The sequence below is a fragment of the Xenopus laevis genome, chromosome 3L (genome assembly GCF_017654675.1).
Source record: "Xenopus laevis strain J_2021 chromosome 3L, Xenopus_laevis_v10.1, whole genome shotgun sequence".
In the NCBI taxonomy this organism is placed as follows: domain Eukaryota; kingdom Metazoa; phylum Chordata; class Amphibia; order Anura; family Pipidae; genus Xenopus; species Xenopus laevis.
Window position 1 is genome coordinate 151,810,509 of NC_054375.1, and position 23,598 is coordinate 151,834,106.

The 23,598-nt window shown below is 43.7% G+C and overlaps 2 protein-coding genes across 2 annotated transcripts; one reads left to right on the forward strand and one right to left on the reverse strand.

Moving 5' to 3' along the window:
• Positions 1–2,373: 2,373 nt before the first annotated feature.
• On the reverse strand, positions 2,374–3,327 carry LOC121401186 (loricrin-like; the record flags this gene model as incomplete). Its single annotated transcript, XM_041585521.1, has 1 exon — positions 2,374–3,327. A coding segment is annotated over one exon (954 nt), but the record flags the coding sequence as incomplete, so codon positions are not given.
• Positions 3,328–5,334: 2,007 nt separating this feature from the next.
• On the forward strand, positions 5,335–18,727 carry LOC121401290 (mucin-17-like). Its single transcript, XM_041585643.1, has 11 exons — positions 5,335–6,376; positions 7,369–7,470; positions 8,705–8,823; positions 10,695–10,753; positions 12,506–12,657; positions 13,396–13,455; positions 14,938–15,103; positions 15,311–15,472; positions 17,032–17,147; positions 17,388–17,467; positions 17,763–18,727. Exons 1-11 carry the CDS (start codon positions 5,335–5,337, stop codon positions 17,796–17,798), a joined length of 2,094 nt encoding a protein of 697 aa, XP_041441577.1. The 3' UTR covers positions 17,799–18,727.
• Positions 18,728–23,598: the final 4,871 nt, after the last annotated feature.

Here is a 23,598-nt window from a genome sequence, read left to right on the forward strand (position 1 = left end):
ACCCCCACAAGTGGCACCACTGAGACTACCATCACTGAAACCACTGGCACAACTGACACCACCACAAGTGGCACCACTGAGACTACCATCACTGAAACCACTGGCACAACTGACACCCCCACAAGTGGCACCACTGAGACTACCATCACTGAAACCACTGGCACAACTGACACCCCCACAAGTGGCACCACTGAGACTACCATCAGCGAAACCACTGACACCACCACAAGTGGCACCACTGAGACATCTGTCACTGAAACCACTGGAACAACTGACACCCCCACAAGTGGCACCACTGAGACTACCATCACCGAAACCACTGGCACAACTGACACCCCCACAAGTGGCTCCACTGAGACTACCATCACCGAAACCACTGGCACTACTGACACCCCCACAAGTGGCACCACTGAGACTACCATCACCGAAACCACTGGCACAACTGACTCCCCCACAAGTGGCACCACTGAGACTACCATCAGCGAAACCACTGGCACCACTGACACCACCACAAGTGAAACCACTGAGACATCTGTCACTGAAACCACTGGCACAACTGAGACCCCCACAAGTGGCACCACTGAGACTACCATGACCGAAACCACTGGCACAACAGACACCCCCACAAGTGCCACCACTGAGACTACCATCACCGAAACCACTGGCACTACTGAGACCCCCACAAGTGGCTCCACTGACACTACCATCACCGAAACCACTGGCACAACTGACACCCCCACAAGTGGCACCACTGAGACTACCATCACCAAAACCACTGGCACAACTGACACCCCCACAAGTGGCACCACTGAGACTACCATGACAGAAACCACTGGCACCACTGACACCCCCACAAGTGACTCCACTGAGAGTACCATCACCGAAACCACTGGCACAACTGAGACCCCCACAAGTGGCACCACTGAGACTACCATTACCGAAACCACTGGCACAACTGACACCCCCACAAGTGGCACCACTGAGACTACCATTACCGAAACCACTGGCACAACTGACATCCCCACAAGTGGCACCACTGAGACTACCATCAGCGAAACCACTGACACCACCACAAGTGGCACCACTGAGACATCTGTCACTGAAACCACTGGCACAACTGACACCCCCACAAGTGGCACCACTGAGACTACCATAACCGAAACCACTGGCACAACTGAGACCCCCACAAGTGGCTCCACTGAGACTACCATCACCGAAACCACTGGCACAACTGACACCCCCACAAGTGGCACCACTGAGACTACCATCACCAAAACCACTGGCACAACTGACACCCCCACAAGTGGCACCACTGAGACTACCATGACAGAAACCACTGGCACCACTGACACCGCCACAAGTGACTCCACTGAGAGTACCATCACCGAAACCACTGGCACAACTGACACCCCCACAAGTGGCACCACTGAGACTGCCATCACTGAAACCACTGGCACAACTGACACCCCCACAAGTGGCACCACTGAGACTACCATCACCGAAACCACTGGCACAACTGACACCCCCACAAGTGGCACCACTGTGACTACCATCACCGAAACCACTGGCACAACTGACACCCCCACAAGTGGCACCACTGAGACTACCATCACCGAAACCACTGGAACAACTGACACCCCCACAAGTGGAACCACTGAGACTACCATCACCGAAACCACTGGCACAACTGACACCCCCACAAGTGGCACCACTGAGACTACCATCACCAAAACCACTGGCACAACTGACACCCCCACAAGTGGCACCACTGAGACTACCATCACCGAAACCACTGGCACAACTGACACCCCCACAAGTGGCACCACTGAGACTACCATCATCGAAACCACTGGCACAACTGAGACCCCCACAAGTGGCACCACTGAGACTACCATCAGCGAAACCACTGACACCACCACAAGTGGCACCACTGAGACATCTGTCACCGAAACCACTGGCACAACTGACACCCCCACATGGGGCACCACTGAGTCTACCATCACCGAAACCACTGGCACAACTGACACCCCCACAAGTGGCACCACTGAGACATCTGTCACTGAAACCACTGGCACAACTGAGACCCCCACAAGTGGAACCACTGAGACTACCATCACCGAAACCACTGGCACAACTGACACCCCCACAAGTGGCACCACTGTGACTACCATCACCGAAACCACTGGCACAACTGACACCCCCACAAGTGGCACCACTGAGACTACCATCACCGAAACCACTGGAACAACTGACACCCCCACAAGTGGAACCACTGAGACTACCATCACCGAAACCACTGGCACAACTGACACCCCCACAAGTGGCACCACTGAGACTACCATCACCGAAACCACTGGCACAACTGACACCCCCACAAGTGGCACCACTGAGACTACCATCACCGAAACCACTGGCACAACTGACACACCCACAAGTGGCACCACTGAGACTACCATCATCGAAACCACTGGCACAACTGAGACCCCCACAAGTGGCACCACTGAGACTACCATCAGCGAAACCACTGACACCACCACAAGTGGCACCACTGAGACATCTGTCACCGAAACCACTGGCACAACTGACACCCCCACAAGGGGCACCACTGAGTCTACCATCACCGAAACCACTGGCACAACTGACACCCCCACAAGTGGCACCACTGAGACATCTGTCACTGAAACCACTGGCACAACTGAGACCCCCACAAGTGGAACCACTGAGACTACCATCACCGAAACCACTGGCACAACTGACACCACCACAAGTGGCACCACTGAGACATCTGTCACTGAAACCACTGGCACAACTGAGACTCCCACAAGGGGCACCACTGAGACTACCATCACCGGAACCACTGGCACAACTGACACCCCCACAAGTGGCACCACTGAGACATCTGTCACTGAAACCACTGGCACAACTGACACCCCCACAAGTGGCACCACTGAGACTACCATCACCGAAACCACTGGCACAACTGACACCCCCACAAGTGGCACCACTGAGACTACCATCACCGGAACCACTGGCACAACTGACACCCCCACAAGTGGCACCACTGAGACATCTGTCACTGAAACCACTGGCACAACTGAGACCCCCACAAGTGGCACCACTGAGACTACCATCACTGAAACCACTGGCACAACTGAGACCCCCACAAGTGGCACCACTGAGACTACCATCACCGAAACCACTGGCACAACTGACACCCCCACAAGTGGCACTACTGAGACTACCATCACCGAAACCACTGGCACAACTGACACCCCCACAAGTGAAACCACTGAGACTACCATCACCGAAACCACTGGCACAACTGACACCCCCACAAGTGGCACCACTGAGACTACCATCACCGAAACCACTGGCACAACTGAGACCCCCACAAGTGGCACCACTGAGACTACCATCACCGAAACCACTGGCACAACTGACACACCCACAAGTGGCACCACTGAGACTACCATCACCGAAACCACTGGCACAACTGACACCCCCACAAGTGGCACTACTGAGACTACCATCACCGAAACCACTGGCACAACTGACACCCCCACAAGTGGCACCACTGAGACTACCATCAGCGAAACCACTGGCACAACTGACACACCCACAAGTGGCACCACTGAGACTACCATCACCGAAACCACTGGCACAACTGACACCCCCACAAGTGGCACCACTGAGACTACCATCAGCGAAACCACTGAAACCACCACAAGTGGCACCACTGAGACATCTATCACTGAAACCACTGGCACAACTGACACCCCCACAAGTGGCACCACTGAGACATCTATCACTGAAACCACTGGCACAACTGACACCCCCACAAGTGGCACCACTGAGACATCTGTCACTGAAACCACTGGCACAACTGAGACCCCCACAAGTGGAACCACTGAGACTACCATCACCGAAACCACTGGCACTACTGACACCCCCACAAGTGGCACCACTGAGACTACCATCACCGAAACCACTGGCACAACTGACACCACCACAAGTGGCACCACTGAGACATCTGTCACTGAAACCACTGGCACAACTGAGACCCCCACAAGGGGCACCACTGAGACTACCATCACCGAAACCACTGGCACAACTGACACCCCCACAAGTGGCACCACTGAGACATCTGTCACTGAAACCACTGGCACAACTGAGACCCCCACAAGTGGCACCACTGAGACTACCATCACTGAAACCACTGGCACAAATGACACCCCCACAAGTGGCACCACTGAGACTACCATCAGCGAAACCACTGGCACAACTGACACCCCCATAAGTGAAACCACTGAGACTACCATCACCGAAACCACTGGCACAACTGACACCCCCACAAGTGGCACCACTGAGACTACCATCACCGAAACCACTGGCACAACTGACACCCCCACAAGTGGCACCACTGAGACTACCATCACCGAAACCACTGGCACAACTGACACACCCACAAGTGGCACCACTGAGACTACCATCACCGAAACCACTGGCACAACTGACACCCCCACAAGTGGCACCACTGAGACATCTATCACTGAAACCACTGGCACAACTGACACCCCCACAAGTGGCACCACTGAGACATCTGTCACTGAAACCACTGGCACAACTGAGACCCCCACAAGTGGAACCACTGAGACTACCATCACCGAAACCACTGGCACAACTGACACCCCCACAAGTGGCACCACTGAGACATCTGTCACTGAAACCACTGGCACAACTGAGACCCCCACAAGGGGCACCACTGAGACTACCATCACCGAAACCACTGGCACAACTGACACCCCCACAAGTGGCACCACTGAGACATCTGTCACTGAAACCACTGGCACAACTGAGACCCCCACAAGTGGAACCACTGAGACTACCATCACCGAAACCACTGGCACAACTGACACCCCCACAAGTGGCACCACTGAGACATCTGTCACTAAAACCACTGGCACAACTGACACCACCACAAGTGGCACCACTGAGACATCTGTCACTGAAACCACTGGCACAACTGAGACCCCCACAAGGGGCACCACTGAGACTACCATCACCGAAACCACTGGCACAACTGACACCCCCACAAGTGGCACCACTGAGACATCTGTCACTGAAACCACTGGCACAACTGAGACCCCCACAAGTGGCACCACTGAGACTACCATCACTGAAACCACTGGCACAAATGACACCCCCACAAGTGGCACCACTGAGACTACCATCAGCGAAACCACTGACACCACCACAAGTGGCACCACTGAGACATCTCTCACTGAAACCACTGGCACCACTGACACCCCCACAAGTGGCACCACTGAGACTACCATGACCGAAACCACTCGCACAACTGACACCACCACAAGTGGCACCACTGAGACATCTGTCACTGAAACCACTGGCACAACTGAGACCCCCACAAGGGGCACCACTGAGACTACCATCACCGAAACCACTGGCACAACTGACACCCCCACAAGTGGCACCACTGAGACATCTGTCACTGAAACCACTGGCACAACTGAGACCCCCACAAGTGGCAACACTGAGACTACTATCACCAAAACCACTGGCACAACTGACACCCCCACAAGTGGCACCACTGAGACTACCATCACCGAAACCACTGGCCCAACTGACACCCCCACAAGTGGCACCACTGAGACTACCATCACCCTAATCACTGGCACAACTGACACCCCCACAAGTGGCACCACTGTGACTACCATCACCAAAATCACTGGCACAACTGACACCCCCACAAGTGGCACCACTGAGAATACCATCACCCTAATAACTGGCACAACTGACACCCCCACAAGTGGCACCACTGTGACTACCATCACCGAAACCACTGGCACAACTGACACCCCCACAAGTGGCACCACTGTGACTACCATCACCAAAATCACTGGCACAACTGACACCCCCATAAGTGGCACCACTGAGACTACCATCACCCTAATCACTGGCACAACTGACACCCCCACAAGTGGCACCACTGTGACTACCATCACCGAAACCACTGGCACAACTGACACCCCCACAAGTGGCACCACTGAGACTCCTGTCACCGAAACCACTGGCACAACTGACACCCCCACAAGTGGCACCACTGAGACTCCTGTCACCGAAACCACTGGCACAACTGACACCCCCACAAGTGGCACCACTGAGACTCCTGTCACTGAAACCACTAGCACAACTGAGACTCCCACAAGTGGAACCACTGAGACTACCATTACTGAGACCACTGGCACAACTGACACCCCACACAGCACAGCGGTGACTACCACAACTGCCTCTACTGCCACTGAAACTACCATTAAATCAAGCACTGTGACAACAGCCGTTCAACAGACTTCAAAGAGTAAGTGCTTCTGTCTTAAGTTCCATGTTTTATTTTTATTTATTATATCTATTTATTCAAGTGTTTATTGATATGGTTAATTTAATTAAGATCCCTACTGCATAAAATACTTGTAAGTACACTGCTATTGCCTTGTGACCTTGGAGAAACCATGCTCATGTCAGGTACAACTCTTACATAGAGTAACTTTGCATTTGCATTTCTCCTGTTAGTGCCATTCCCCTATTGTGGACTGGTCTACTTTCCTATCGAGTTTGGTATGGTTGTGTTTTAGTCACTTAAAATTTTTTAATGGGGTACTTCACCTTTTATTGAACCGTTAGTATAAAGCAGACAATAATGTTCTGAGACAATTTGCTCCTCTTCTTCAGAAGTCCACCAGCCCAGGACACTGCTTGCTGAGCACCACCCTAATATTCCAATGCTCCTCTGGTCATTCTCTGTCAGTTGGGGTGGATGCATGTATAGTACAGAACTTTTACCAATATTTCTTTACTGTGTACGTATCCTGGAGAATATACAATGGGGATGCCTGGAAGAACATTCTAATAACTCCAAAAGAATAAAGGGCCAATCGATTTAAATTACAAAAAATGTATTAGGACATGTTGGACAGAAACCTAAAACGTTTCGTGCCTGTTGGGGCACTTACTCATAGGCTAAATGTCACACCCTTGTACACAGAATATAAAGATAACACATTTTGCCGCTTAATGCGATCAATGAAAGTCTTCTTGCCTGGAAGAAGCATGAAGATGACCAGCAAGCAGTCTCCTGGGTTGGTACTTCTATGAAGAACTATGTTGGCCTCATGTACAGTGCTTATTTTTTGTTATATAAAGATGGCACCAGCAAGAAACAGTTTTCATCCTAGATAATTCCTTGTCTGTTTTGTGCACAATATGTAACCGCTGTATATGTAATGCTATGTCTCCTGGTTATGTTGGGTCTCCTCCTCATTCATAGACATGACTTCCCCTTTTCTTTTGCAGAAGAATGTCAGAACAGCGGGAAATTTGATGGAAACAAATGCGTGTGTCAAAAACTGTTCTTTGGGTCTCTTTGTGAGTTCATCCAAGATAGAGTTGAAATGCGTAAGTACCAAAGATAAAGATACCCTGAGAAATACATGAAGTTCACATGTAACAACTCAATGGACAAGTAATATATGGAGCCATAATGAGCACCATAGCAAGGACACATGCGATAACTTAATATAGAGCTATTGGAAGCCACTTGGATAATTGAATTTTACCTAAAAACTATGGTGGTAGTTCCTGGCTTCTACTAGTGTGTCGTGTCAATAGGTAATAAGTGAATCACATGCGAATGTTGTCACTCTAACCCAAATCATGTGGACATTGCACCCATTGCAACTTGCACATTTAAAGGAAAACTTTACACCCAACTTTAGCCACCATTTCGCGATGGTCTGTGTGCTGCCTCAGAGATCACCTGACCAGAAATACTGCAGCTCTAACTGTAACAGGAAGAGATCACCTGACCAGAAATACTGCAGCTCTAACTGTAACAGGAAGAGATCACCTGACCAGAAATACTGCAGCTCTAACTGTAAAAGGAAGAGATCACCTGACCAGAAATACTGCAGCTCTAACTGTAACAGGAAGAGATCAGCTGACCAGAAATACTGCAGCTCTAACTATAACAGGAAGAGATCACATGACCAGAAATACTGCAGCTCTAACTGTAACAGGAAGAGATCACATGACCAGAAATACTGCAGCTCTAACTGTAACAGGAAGAGATCACCTGACCAGAAATACTGCAGCTCTAACTGTAACAGGAAGAGATCATATCACCAGAAATACTGCAGCTCTAACTGTAACAGGAAGAGATCACCTGACCAGAAATACTGCAGCTCTAACTGTAACAGGAAGAGATCACCTGACCAAAAATACTGCAGCTCTAACTGTAACAGGAAGAGATCATATGACCAGAAATACTGCAGCTCTAACTGTAACAGGAAGGGATCAGCTGACCAGAAATACTGCAGCTCTAACTGTAACATGAAGAAGTGTGGGAGCAAAAGACACAACTCTGTCTGTTAATTGGCTCATGTGACCTAATATGTATGTTTTTTTTGTGTGCACTGTGAGTCCTACGATCCCGAGGGGGAGCCCTTAGTTCTTAAAATGGCAATTTTCTATTTATGATTACCCAATGGCACATACTACTAGAAAAGTATATTATTAAGAAAATGGTTTATTTACATGAAGCAGGTTTTTACATATGAGCTGTTTTATGTAATACATTATACATTATCTGGGTGTACAGTTTTCATTTAATTCTACTTGAATTCCCCCGCAGGTAACGTTGTCAATACCACAGCAAAAATGAATGTTACAATAACCAACAAGAACTTGTCAGAAATCAAACCTATAAACAGTACTGAATACGAAGCATTTGAAGATAAATTTAAAGAGAAGGTGAGTAAGCCATGAATATAGTGCCATGTGCTCTGCTAATTATGAATTTAACATACAGTTCACTTATATGCACAAAATGCTTTCAGTGTTGCAGAAATAATAAATAGTCAGTGTAGTCTGTTTGTAGGCCTGTTGTACCCCTCACCCATTCAGTCTCTATAGGAATTATCCCATAATCCCCCAATGTAACTTGCTGTGTTCGTTAAAAAGGGCTGTTCTCCTTTAAATTATCTTTTGCAGTTGCAATTCATTTTTTTTATTATTTGTTTTTTTGAGTTATTTACCTTTGCATTCAGCAGCTCACTAGTTTGCAACCCTGGTTGCTAGGGTCCAAATTCCCCTAGCAACCATGCATTGATATGAATAAGAGACTGGAATATGAATAGGAGAGGCCTGAATAGAAAGAGGAGGAATAAAAAGTAACAATAACGATACATTTATAGCCTTAGGGTAAGGCCACACTAGGCGATAGCGCGGCGATTTGACTCGCGGCGACTTTTCGCCGCGACTTTTAAGCCGCAATCGCTGGTGAAACTTTGGCGCTGGCGTCTATGGGGAATCGCTGCGTAAAAACACACGCGGCGATCTTTTTTCTATTGTCGCTCGAAATCGCCTAGCGAGGCGATTTCGAGCGACAATAGAAAAAAGATCGCCGCGTGTGTTTTTACGCTAGCGATTTGTCGCGATTCCCCATAGACGCCAGCGCCAAAGTTTCCCCAGCGATTGCCGCTTAAAAGTCGCGGCGAAAAGTCGCCGCGAGTCAAATCGCCGCGCTATCGCCTCGTGTGTCCTTACCCTTACAGAGCATTTGTTTTTAGATGGGGTCAGTGACCCCAACTTTAAAGCTGGAAAGAGTCAGAAGAATAATGCAAATACACGATATATATATAAACAATGAAGACCAATTGAAAAGTTTCTTAGGATTTGCGTCTCTATAACATATCATGGGGCTGATTCACTAAGCTCGAGTGAAGGATTCGAATGAAAAATACTTCGAATTTCGAAGTATTTTTTGGGTACTTCGACCATCGAATTGGTTGAATTCGTTCGAAGTCGAACGAAATCGAACGAATCGAACGAAAAATCGTTCGACTATTCGACCATTCGATAGTCGAAGTACTTCCCCTTTAAAAAAAACTTCGACCCCCTACTTCGGCAGCTAAAAGCTACCGAAGTCAATTTTAGCCTATGGGGAAGGTCCCCATAGGCTTGCCTGTGATTTTTTAATCGAAGGATTTTCCTTCGATCGTTGGATTAAAATCCTTCGAATCGTTCGATTCGAAGGATTTAATCGTTCGACCGAACGGAAAATCCTTCGATCGATCGATCGCAGGATCAGCGCTAAATCCTTCAACTTCGATATTCGAAGTCGAAGGATTTCAATCCGAGGGTCGAATTTCGAAGTATTTTTAACTTCGAAATTCGACCCTTAGTGAATCGGCCCCTAATAGTTAATCAAAGGTGAACCACCCCTTTAAGAACCCAAATAAGACTCAATGCAGGGAAAAAGGTTTGTTATTCTGGGGGTGTTTAAAGTCATTTTAGAGATTACTTACTGTATATTTAGTGACTTCAGCATATGAGCTCTCCTCCTGGGCAGTTCAAAATTCAAAAACTATCAAAAACAATGAAGACCAATTGAAAAGTTGCTTCAAATTCCCTATTCTATAAGATACTAAAAGTTAACTCAAAGGTGAATCACCCCACTGATTTAAGAAGTGGAAGGTACACAGTGTTATCTATTCTATATACTTGCCATAAAGCAGGGCAGGACTGCCGTTCTAGCAATAAAGGAAGAAGACACAACCACCCGCTAGGACAAAAATTCAGCTGTGATGAGCCTTGACCTCTCTTTCTTTTTTTCCCTACAGATAAAGGAAGCCTGTGGGCACATTAAGGAATACAAAGATGTTAAAATAACTCAAGTGAAGTAAGTACCTTGTCCTTAGTATGAAGTACCAAAGAGAGGACAGCAGCCATTTATACTATTCATGTGAACATTAGAAAGGAAGTGCACTAAAATCATAGCGCATATAGGGGCAGATTTATTATGGTTCCATTGGTAAATTCAAATTTTCGAGTTGGATTTTTGGTCAAAACTCACAAAAAAATCCAAACTCGAATTCGAGATTTATCATCCCTCGACCCTGGGAACGACTTGAATTCGGTAGTATGCCCCAAAAACGTGCCGAGATCATGTAGAAGTCAATGGCATAGGTCCAGTGACCCATTTAGAGATGTTAATAACCTTCCTGACATTCAAGTTTATTTCGGAGAAAAAACACGAATCAAGTTACACTCGAATTCGATTTGGTTCGAGTTTTCGGGTCGGTAACATACATTCTAATTTCGAGTTCATTCGAGGTAAAAAAAAACTCTATCACTCGACCTTTAATAAACATGCCCCATAGTGCAGTATGCAGTGATGGGCGAATTTCTCCCTTTTCGTTTTGCCGGAAAAAAAATCGAATTTCCAACAAAATTCACAAAACGGCGAAAAATTTGCGGAACACATATTAAAGTAAATGGGCGCCTATTAATTGTCATAAATTATTTTTGACGCCGGCAAATTTTCGCTGCGATTTCACAAATTTATTCGCTGGCGGCGAAACGTGGACCTTCGCCACAAATTCACACCTGGCGAATAAATTCGCCCATCACTAGTAGTATGTCAATTTGATAAAAACGTCCCATGTACAAATGTACCAGAGTAAAGTGCTCAGAAAATAGTGCCAAACGTGAATATACCAAAACTGGTAACGTAGGGGGTTATTTATCAAAGGTCGAGGTTTAGAGTTATGCGAGCTTTTTAAAACCTCGAATGAACTGACAACTCAATGGTTTCTTGTTCAAGAAAAAATTTAAATGGAAAAAAACGGAATAAGCGAGTTTGGTGGTTAACAACCCGAAAACTCGAATTAATCGAGTTTTCAGCGTGAAAAAACTCGAATCGCTCAAATTATTAGAGTAAAACCCTCTAAAAAAACACTGGAACATCATGAAAGTTACAAACATCTCCGAATGGTTCAGGGGACCTCTGTCATTGACTTCTACATGACCTCAACAGGTTTTAGATTTTAGTGTATTTTCGGATTTGAGCTATTTCCAGGTCAGGGTATAATAAATCTTGAAAAATTTGAGTTTTTTTTACAAAAACCCGAGAAATGCGAGTTTTTTTTAAAAAAACCTGAAAAAATTGACTGAAATCTCGCAAAAACTCGATTTTTTTTGCCATTTCACGCATTTCGTGGGAATTTTCCGGCGAAGCGAAATGGAACAAATTCACCCATCACTAATAGGGACCTCTCCCATTGATTTCATTGACAACCTTGGCAGGTCTGAGAAGATTCGGATTCTGGCTTTTTGCAGCATCAGGCTTTAATAAATCTCGAAAAATTTGCGTTTTTAAAAAGAAAAGGTAAAAAATTTGAGTTTTACCCCAAAAAGCCCAACTAGATAAATTCTGAATTTTGGTAAACTACCCCCTAAGTTACCGGTTTTGGTGTAGTCATATTTGGAAGACTTGTCACTATTTTCTGAGTAAATTTCTACATGGGACTTTTTTATTGAATGGATATACTACATGAGCCAGGGAAGCAGCGTCCGATCCACAGCAATCCTCCATATAGTTTCCCATTTGCCCTAATTATTTTATTACAATGTGTGTGTGTGTCTCTTACAGGGCAGGTAGTATCATTGTGGACTATGATCTGATTCTGGAAATCACTTATTGGGAAAATATCAACGTGGAGGCCCAGAATGAAAACTTAACTCAAAACATCAATGAAGCAATGAAAAAAATAAATAATTACAATTCTAACTGCTCCGATAAAGGTAAGTACTAGCTAGACTAATCACAGCCTATTTGATGTTAGGGTCATTTGTCCTTTAAATAGGAAGAAACAGAAGCTTCCTGGCTTGTCCCCACATTCCTTTAATACCGGCCAATTATAAAATACCAGTTCTACGTGACTCGATCATACAGATAACAGTGAGGGGCATATTTATCAAGGGTCTAATTTCGAATTGAAAAAAACTTCGTAATTCGAATTCAAAAAGACCAACCGAAATCAAGTCAAAGTTTTTTTTTTTTTGGTCGAATAGGTCCGTTTTCAATCAAATAGGTCTGTATTTGAATCGTTCGAATCGAAGGAATAGCGCATTCGCTTCGAATTCGATTAGAAGTTTTTCCCAAAAAAGTCCTATTGACTCCAACTAGGTTCTAGGAGGTCCCCCATAGGCTAAAACAACAATTGGGCAGGTTTTAGATGGCGAATGGTCTAAGTTGAATTTTTAAAGAGACAGTACATGATAAATTTCGATATTCGAATTTTCAATTTTTTTTCAAATTCAAATCGAATTTGGACTATTCCCTAGTCGAAGTACACAAAAAAAGCTTGAAATTTGAATTTTCACCTCATCCTTTGATAAATCTGCCCCAGAATGTCTTCTTGGAACCAATGCAGTTTGCAGCATTCATAGAGAAGGTTCTGTTTTGATGGAATGACCCATAAACATTTCAGCTCCCTGATGGTTCCTATACATTTAACTTACCCTTCTTTTCTTTTATAGAAAACATGTGTTTCAGTGGTTCCACCATGATACAAAGGGCAATTATCCTGAGCAAAGAGGGTAAGTATCAGCCTACATCCTTTATCTGTGCACCAGCGACTGAATCCTGATAAATAATGTCACCCAGGGATAGATATGTATTGTCTACTTCTTGGCTTTTTCTCTTTAACATCTCTCTTTCACCATTGCATTGTTCTCAATTAGTGATGGGCAAATTAATTAGGCAGGTACGAATTCGTGGTGAATTTTTGCATTTCGCCGGCGAATACATTTTCGAATCTCCCGTGAAAATTTGACCTGGAAAAATCGCCGGCGTCAAAAAGTTTTTTGGATGCACGGCATTCGGCAAAACGGGAGAAATGCACCCACCACTATTTTCAGTTAGTCTAAAAACATGATGATGGAACAAGAGCTCCCCTAGTGGCTTAATTGAATAAAAGCGACATACACTGTCCTCTGAAATTGTGAAACCCCTCCTACTTTGGCTTAAAGCCCCACCCCTGCCTAAGAATATAAAAGAGAACAGCCCAGGAGGAGAGATCACAAACAATGAAAGCTCTGCCCCTGTGGCATATGCTGAAGTCACTTTCTCTAAAATTACTTTAAACCCCCTCCCCCCCAGAATAACAAACCTTTCTCTCTGCATTGAGTCTTATTTGGTTTCTTAAAGGGGTGGTTCACCTTGATTAAATTTTAACATGTTATAGAGTGGCCAATTCTAAGAAATTTTTCAATTTATATTTTTTATAGTTTATTTCCGTTCTTCTTTTGATTCTTTCCTGCTTTCAAATGGGGGTCACTGACCCCATCTAAAACACAAATACTCTGTTTTTTTTTGTCTATGAAGATTCTCATTTACCTAAGTCATGATATACAGTATCTAGTAGAAGTAAATCAAAGGCAACTGGAGTTTTTCTTGAAAATGTTTCTCATCCAAGTTTCTTTAGTTGAAAAACTATAAATGTCCAGTAGCCTTTGACTTAATTCTACTAGTTACAATGTTTTCATTATTGCTGCTTTTTATTACTCATCTTTCTATTCAGGCCTCTCCCATTCATATTCCAGTCTCTTATTCACATCAGCGCATGGTTGCTAGGGGAATTTGGACTATAGTAACCACATTGCTGAAATTGCAAACCAAAGAGTGTCTGATTAGAAGCTAAATAATTAAAAAAGCACAAATAATAAGATGTCTTGGAATATCAGTCTCAACATCAAACTAAAAATGAACTGAAAAAAGTGAATAACCCCTTTAATTACAAGCAACATAACGTCATCTCTATTAGTGACTTCCTTGTCTAACATGAAGTTCCTCCCCTTTTCTCTCATTTTCTCTGACTATGAAGACCTCAGAGAGGTACCTACTGAGCATGCCTGATTGATTTCTATTGGAGAAGAGGCAGTGAGCATGCCCAGTAGGCACCTCTTTGAGGTCCTCACAGTTGAAAGAGCAGCAAAGCTCAGATAGGTATGTTATTCTGGGGGATGTTTAGGGTAGTCTTAATAAGTTTAAGTCAATTTGTACAATATTGCATTTTCCAGAATTATGCAGAAACGAAATTTCCCCCGGCTTTAGTAAATTCTACACTGCAAAAATCATTGATGACAAAGTGGTCTGTTTGTCTGATTGTGACCTTAATTCTGACCGATATTATGACTGCAACTTCGGAACCTGCCAAATTCAAAATGAGACCGGCCCACATTGCCTGTGAGTATGAAACCCTAATCCCCCATAATGTTCCCATGCCTTATGCTTCCTGTTCTTCTATTACGTTTTTATACACCCTAATGCATGATGGGAACTAATGAATTAATAAGAGCACCTCCTTTCCAAATACACACTCAGTTGTGCGTTACGTTGTGCGTTGGGTGGAAGAAGTTCTGCATGTAACAATGGAGTTCTGTTTCCCTGCAGTTGTCCAAACACAGATACTTACTTATACGCCTCAGAGAAGTGCGACGGGCAGATGTTAAAATCAGCTGTATACGGCAGTGTTGGAGCAGCAATTGCGGTGCTGGGCGTTATCATTGCGTCTGTGGGATTTCTACTCTACAGATCCAAAAAAAACAACAAATTGTAAGAAATGTGTTTTTTCTACTGTGTGAAAATGCATCAACTGTTATGTTTGCCCCATCATGCTATAGTCCAAATCGTTCCAAACCCCAATATAAATTTGGAAGACTTCTTAAAGGGATACTGTCATGGGAAAAAAATTTTTTCAAAATGAATCAGTTCATAGTGCTGCTCCAGCAGAATTCTGCACTGAAATCTATTTCTCAAAAGAGCAAACAGATTTTTTTATATTCAATTTTGAAATCTGACATGGGGCTAGACATATTGTCAATTTCCCAGCTACCCCAACTCATGTGACTTGTGCTCTGATAAACTTCAATCACTCTTTACTGCTGTACTGCAAGTTGGAGTGATATCACACCCCTCCCTTTTCCCCCCCCAGCAGCCAAACAAAAGAACAATGGGAAGGTAACCAGATAGCAGCTCCCTAACACAAGATAACAGCTGCCTGGTAGATCTAAGAACAACACTCAATAGTAAAAACCCATGTCCCACTGAGACTCCTTCAGTAACATTGAGAAGGAAAAACAGCAGCCTGCCAGAAAGCATTTCTCTCCTAAAGTGCAGGCACAAGTCACATGACTTGGGGCAGCTGGGAAATTGACAAAATGTCTAGCCCCATGTCAGATTTCAAAATTGAATATAAAAAAATCTGTTTGCTCTTTTGAGAAATGGATTTCAGTGCAGAATTCTGCTGGAGTAGCACTAATAACTGATGCGTTTTGAAAAAAACATGTTTTCCGATGACAGGATCCCTTTAAAAATGGTTGGGGCGATGAGCGAATCTGTCCCGTTTCACTTCGCCGACACTGCGAAATTTCATGAAACGCATTAAAGTCAATGAGCGTTTTTTCTTGTGGTGACTTTTTTTGTCCTAATGCATTAAAGTCAATGGGCGTTTTTTCTTATGGTGACTTTTTTCTCCAAATGCATTAAAGCAATGGGCGTTTTTTTCTTATGGGCGTTTTTTCACTGCATTTTTGCCGAAGTTTTGAGAAAAAATTTGCACATGTTGAAAATAAATTCGCTCATCACTAGTTGGACATTTTTGCATTTGTTATTTGGTGAATTAATGTGTGAGTTGTGTAAAGTCATCATACGACTGCAATTATCTGGGCGAGTATATTTAAAAGATTAAGATGGTAATCTCCTAATTAATCCAGTGCTGAACCATGGCTGCGTGGTGATGTTATAAGGCTCATTTATTTAAGTTCATGGCTTTCTTGCACCCCAGGCTCATCCAGCACAATATGACAATATGATACACAGCAAAGTTCAGGTAGGTGCAAATACTGTAGTTCATGGTGCAATGAAGTATGGCAATTATTCAAGGCTATAATAGAGATATACTGTAGGTGCTAGGAGGGCCTGCAGCAATAGAGAAGTCTCAGCAATGTACAAGCAAGGGGTTCTTCCCCGAAATGTCCTTATGACAAGGTTAGTCAGTTTTTTAGGTTGTGAGTATGAATGGATTTCACTTACATCAGTTGTGGTTGTGTTAACCAGACGTGTAACCTTGTTGCCTGATCATAATGTATTATTGTGTTGCACTTGGACACCAGGAAACCATTTGCCAAGGATCAGGAGGATAAATGGTATGAGGAGGATAACGATAATGAGTGGAGTAGTCAGAGCGGATTCAGCACCATAAACCGGGGAGCGGCCAATGGAGAGGCGGGTAAGTGCACTGACAGGTGAAGCTCTGACCAATGAACTGATAAATGGTACGAAGAGCAAAACTTGAAAAACATAAGCATTTTGAAGGACGTGGTAGCGTTTTCCAAATAGTTCGTTTTCCCTTTAGCTTCAGACTAAAGGCAACACAGAAAGGCTCTGAAAAGCTGATGAATATAGAAAGGATAACACAACCTTAAAAACTTCCCATCATAATCATAAACCCATATCCTTTTCCTTACAGACAACACCAATGGCAGCTATCCCTCCTCTAATAACGGAAGCTTCCGGGCTGCACTGCAAAATGTGGACACGACAGTCCGGGTATGACCCCACTACTCTTCACCTTCAGCTGTGTTTGTAGCCCCATATTACTCTTCCGCCGCTCTCTACTCCTAAACCTGCCAAATCGGACCCATTTCTATTTGCTTTCCATGTAATTTTTTTGCACATATTCCATGTTTTCATTTGTCTAGACCTGATGCTCAGAACTCAATAGATTAGTGGTCATGTTCTCTTCCACCTGTTCCATTCCAGTGTAACATTTGCACCATCTTTTCATTTGTTTCTGTTTTTTTCCTCCATTTCATACAACCCTTTTTATTTGTCTTCCATCCAGGTTAAGATAAGGCGACCGATAATCACCAATATGTGATCTACAGCTGAGAACAAAGATATGGAGGCTCCAGAGCACAGCAGCTCTAACATAGACCCTTGGAGAAACTGTACAAGTGGTTACAGTGGAATGACTGAACCCCATCTGAAGCTGGTCTCCGTGGGTTTTTTTTGTACTCTAGTGCCTACTTCATAATGTTTGATACAAAGTTCCTTTAGAAAGGCTGCAGAAATTTATATAATGTATAGATACAAAAAGATAATTTATAAAATGTTATTGTTTTTGATTTTATGTTACTCATTTGATGATGCTGATGGTCCATTAAAACAAACAAAAATGGAATAATCGACAAACCAATGATTTGCCCAAGGGTGATTGAAATAAAATAATGCGCTTATTACGAATGTAAGGTGAGTGGATTTAAAAGATCAGGGACTGGGGTGGTCAGACCTTGAGAGATGGACCATTGGAGCTACAGATATAGCCAGAGTTATCACAAAGTTATATTTAATGTTATCAGTGATTGGTACCACCAGGCAGGACCAGGACTCCAGAGTCCACACTGGCATTCCTGCTTTTACTCTACATATCATATATATGCACTGGGATCCTTTGGATGGGTTAAACTTCATCCACCAATGCCAGCAGAAAATTAAGTAAGTAAAAACCCAAAATAATGATCAACGAGTACGAGAAATGACCTAGGTAGGTTCTACTAATAGCTTTAGTTATTGATGCAACACTGATCTCTGTTGAGATGGAATGACTCTTTTAGAGGAAGATTCATCCAAGGAGGTCCCATATGAAATCAGGTCAGAATGTCTCTAAGTTAGGGGGCCCCAACCTTTTTTTACCTGTGAGCCTCATGAAAATTTAAAAAGAGCTGGTTGAGCAGCACAGACCTGAAACTGGGTGCCAAATGGGGGCTTATTTGGTAGCCCCTATGTAGACTGGCAGCCAACAATAGACTCTACTTGGCAGTACACCTAGTTTTTATGCAATTAAAACTCGCTTTCTAGCCAGAACTAAGCATTTGTTTTAAAGCCATTGAGAGCAACACCCAAGGAGTTGGTGCTCAACATGTTGCTGGTGAGTCACTGGTTGGAGATCACTGTTATAAGCTATTGTTTGTAATAGTGAACCTATAAGCTTGGATGTATGTAACATAATGGTCTAAATGGGAATCCCTCTAGTGCCAAGTTTTCTGCTGAAGTTAAACTGAGGTCATGGACTGTATTGCCACCTCGGAGGCATAATGTCTGCATAAATTGTGAATTTTAGTATTTTGATTATCACAACTTTCAGCTTCTTTTGATTGGTTCCACTATAGTCGAATAATCGTGAGATGATTACCAGGGTGCTGAGTTCAATGGATGTGGTCCATTAAAACAAGTCAGGAACTAGAGCAAACCTCCTCTACAATGCTTTCAGATGGTTCCTGACCTAAGCATATAACTGAGGCCTTTTATATAGAGGTTTCCAAATCTAGACTGTCCCCTTGAGTGAGCATGTATCACTGTAGTTATGTGATCAACCTTAGCTTTCAGGGCATTAGTTCTTTAGATCAGTTCAGGTCGTTGTTCAGAGGGGTCATCGAAAATCAAGTCATTTTTCAAGCCAATTCTTTTTGAAGACAAATAATTTCTCCAATAAAATTACTCAAGATTGGATTTGTAGATTTAGGGAAACCTCATGGTTCAGTTTGCTAGAACCAAGGAGTGAGTTACACAGAATATATAGGCTTCACAGGGTTCTTGTTAGTGTCAACTTTGCCATCTACAAGTTGTAGTCGTTTAGTAAGCTTTTCTGCTGTTATGGACAGTTGGGTTCCCAGTAGACACAGAACCACCTTAGGCCACATCCATCATGTGACTTTTATAAAGAACATCTTTATTAATTAAACTTTGGTCTGAAGAATCCTTTGTAACCATTTTTCTTCACCTCTATGGTCTGGGAAGCTCTTATCTACTATGTACAGTATAGTGTTCATGAGATGCAGAGCTGATTTACAAAAGTATAACAGACATTATAAAGGGATAAAACAGGATTTTATGTAGAATATACAGTATTCCTGTATGATGAAACTACAGTACAGAGGTCTATAAACTCCTCCCAATAGAAAGAATTTACCACTTCCAGGATCTGCAAGGTTCTTGACCTACTTGGTATTTCTCATAAAGATAGCATGAAGCTTAAGAGAACACATTTTTTAATATAATCTTTATTTTTGGTTTATATAGCATACACAAAAATAACATCTCAACGTTCTTTTTACAATAATAAAGCATGTTTTCCATACAGTGTGTTCATTCAAATGCTAGAAAGAACGCGAGAAAAGATAAATACAAGTATCAATGCAAAACACCAGGGTGATCACTTCTTTTCTTTAGTTCTAAACTCTCTATCCCAATTATCCTTTCTCCGTTGATACCTTGGAAACATAATTGAGTGTTAACCCATACTTATATTGCTTAGTATTAATGCTCTACTCATGTCCTATGGTAGAGAGTGTAATGTCCCTACGTCCATCTCCCTTAAGTTACATCATAATAATAGATCCCCTGAAACGAATCAGGAGGGGGGTGAACTGGTTTAGGAGGGATCTAGTGGGAATACCCTGGGCAAGCAACTAAAAAAATATCAGAAAGAAAGAGAAATGAAAAAGGAAAAAAAAAAAAAAAAGAGAAAAGAAACTTGTGCTAGGCCAAACACTACATTTTGCTCATTCTGTTATACAATTGTTTGTACTTAATTAAAAGATTGCTCCTGTCCGGTTAAACATTTTTTATAACTTCTGAATCCAGAAACATAACCCAAGCTGCCCAAGTCTTGACATATATTGTTTGTCTATCGTGCATATATGACAATAGTTCCTCCATACGCACTATCTGACTCATTTCGGAAATCCACTCACTGAATGTGGGAGGTAATGTGGATTTCGAGTGTCTAGGTATCACTGTTCTACCTGCCCCTAAACAGTACCCCAGTAGTGAATTTTTATACTAGTGCCTCTGATCATTGATAGTAAGCCAATAGTTGGGGTTTTCTTTACAGGTACTCCCAATATTATATTAATTGCCTCAAAAACCTTATCCCAAAATTCTTTCAACATTTTACAGTCCCACCAGATGTGTAACTGTCAAGGATTAGGTAGGGGGCACTGTGGAGACTGATAGGGAAAGGGCGAGTCCTTGAGGCAGGAGCTGTATGTGCCTAGGGAACACTTAAAGGGAAGGCAGGAACAGGTTGATGAGGGCGAAGAGCCAGTCTGGATCAGGTACAGAGCAGAACAAGATGGAGAGGGTGAAAATCAGGACTGGACTAGGCTGGATGAAGAGGGCGACGACTCAGGACAGGAACAGACTGGATGGGACAGGATGGTGTGGGCGTAGATCAGATCAAACTGGGGATAGAGTGCAGAAGGAGACTGGAGCAGGATAGCAAGAGAGGACTGGAGCAGGTTAGCAGAGGGAGACTGGAGCAGGATAGCAAGATAGCAGAGGGAGACTGGAGCAAGAAAGCAAGATAGCACAGGGAGACTGGAGCAGATAGCAAGACAGGACTGGAGCTGAGGATAGCGAGAGAGGGGTACAGGGTACAAGGCAGGGTCAGAAAGCAAGAATCAGAAACAGGTGAGACAAGGTCAGTACAAGGTGAAGTCAGGGCAAGGTACAAGGTGGAACAGGAAGCAGATATCAGGAACAAGCAAGGCAGGGTCAGGTCAAGGTCAAGGCTGGGAAGGTACAAGATAGGGTAAAGCAAGACAAGACTAGACAAGGACAGGCAGACAAATGAATAATAAGGGAAAAGGGGCAAGAGCTAGAACTACCTAGTTAGGGGCGCTGCCGCAGTACTAGGGAGAAACAATGTAATGCTCTGGCAAGGAGTGTTCTAAGTGCTACCCTTAAATAGGTAACACATGGCGAGCAACCCTACAGGCTGCTCACCTGGCCAAATGGTTAAGGTATCGAGCCAGAAACCCAAAGGTCCCTGGCTTGAATCCCAGCAATACCTGACAGTAACATAGACCCTGTTTCTTCATTGCAGCACCAACATAATGCATTCGGAGTGTGATATATCTTTTGCAGTATGTCAGGGCATCTATACCATCTTGAAATTACTTTGAAATTTGTTTATTGTACCTTGCAAGCTATGGAAAATTTATGAGTGAGTAAGAAACAAGTTTCCCATTGTTCATCAGTACATGTTCTCGCTCTCATTTACTGGTATATTTTGGTCGGCTATTTACCATCTGGTGTTCTGTTATTTTGTATAGTAATGAGGTGAGGTGATTAGGGGGATCCCTGAGCTAGACAGTAGTCCTCAAAAGTAAATGTGGGTTCTGTTACTATCTGTTTGTTTTCTGGTAAGAGGAGCCAGTGTTTGAGTTGAGCATATTTTAATTTATAGAGGAAAAATTCTACTTTGCCAGGACAAAGGTTGGCTAGGGAGTTCAATGCTTTGTCCTTTATTACATGAAAGCCCATGAGGTTAACATTGGGTTTTCTATCCAGGAATAGGCTATGCATCATGCCAGGGGTAAAAGTGGGGTTTCGTATTATTGGCGTGCATGGGCTCTTTCGTGAGATTAGATGCGCAAAAGTTGTCAGCTATAGCTAGGGTTTCCCTACATATCAGAAGCAGGAGATTAGGTTTTGGCCTTTGCGAGGTGGGTAGCCACCATAATGCTTGGAGTGGTCTTTCAGTCAGGGATTGTTCTATTTGGATCCATTTTTTTGTGTTTTGGCAGTGGAACCACTCTACAATCCTTCCCAAGCTAGTTGCTCTTCAGTATTGCTTAAAATCTGGTAAACCTAGGCCTCCCTGAGATTTGCTACGGGTTAAGATTTTTTTGTTTAGTCTCGGTTTACCTTTGACCCATATAAAGGATGTGATTACTGCGTTAAGTGAGTTAAAAAATTGCTGGGACGGTTCCAGGGGCATTGTATGTAGTAATCCAGGAATCCATCAATTGATTAGAGTACAACAGAGATTTAATCTTTTGTATGGTTTTAAATGGTAGACTGGACCTCCCTGTGGAAGAATCTAATAATGGCTCAATCGCCACATTAAGATCACCACCCAGAATGATTGGGCCTTCGGAAAATTCTTCCAGCTTTGTCAGTACTTTATCTAGGAACAGAGATTGTTTTGTGTTTGGGGCATAACAATTTGCCAATGTTATCTTATGGTTGTGGATTTCTATTTTGGCGAAGACAAATCTGCCAAGTGGGTCTATCATGTGGGCAAATTCACTAAGCGCCGAAGCGCCTAACGCTAGCGTTAATTCGCTAGCGTTGGGCATTTTTGTTACTTCGCAAATTCACTAACGAACACTGGCGTAAATTCGCTAGTGTTACTTCGCACCCTTACGCGTGGCGAATTTGCGCAACGGACGTAACTACGCAAATTCACTAACTTGCGCAGTGTACTGAACGCTACCTTTTACGCCAGACTTCCTTCACCACCTCAGACCAGGTGAAGCGCAATAGAGTAGATAGGGATTGCTTCAAAAAAAGTTCACATTTTTTCTAAGTCCCAAAAAACGCTGGCGTTTTTTCTATATTATGGGTGATAGGCTGAAAAAGATCGAAAATGTTTTTGGGGCTCCCCTCCTTCCCCCCTACATTTCCTAACTCATGGCAACTTAACTATACAGTGGGCACATGTGTAGGGCAAAAAAAAAAAATGTATTTGATGTTTTGAAGGTTTCCCAGGCATTTGTAGCGATTGTACGTATTCCTCCATTGAAATTTGAATTTGGCGCCGTATGCAAATTAACCATCGTTAGCGTAACTTCGCTTCGCTTAGCGAATAGACGCTAGCACAACTTCGCAAC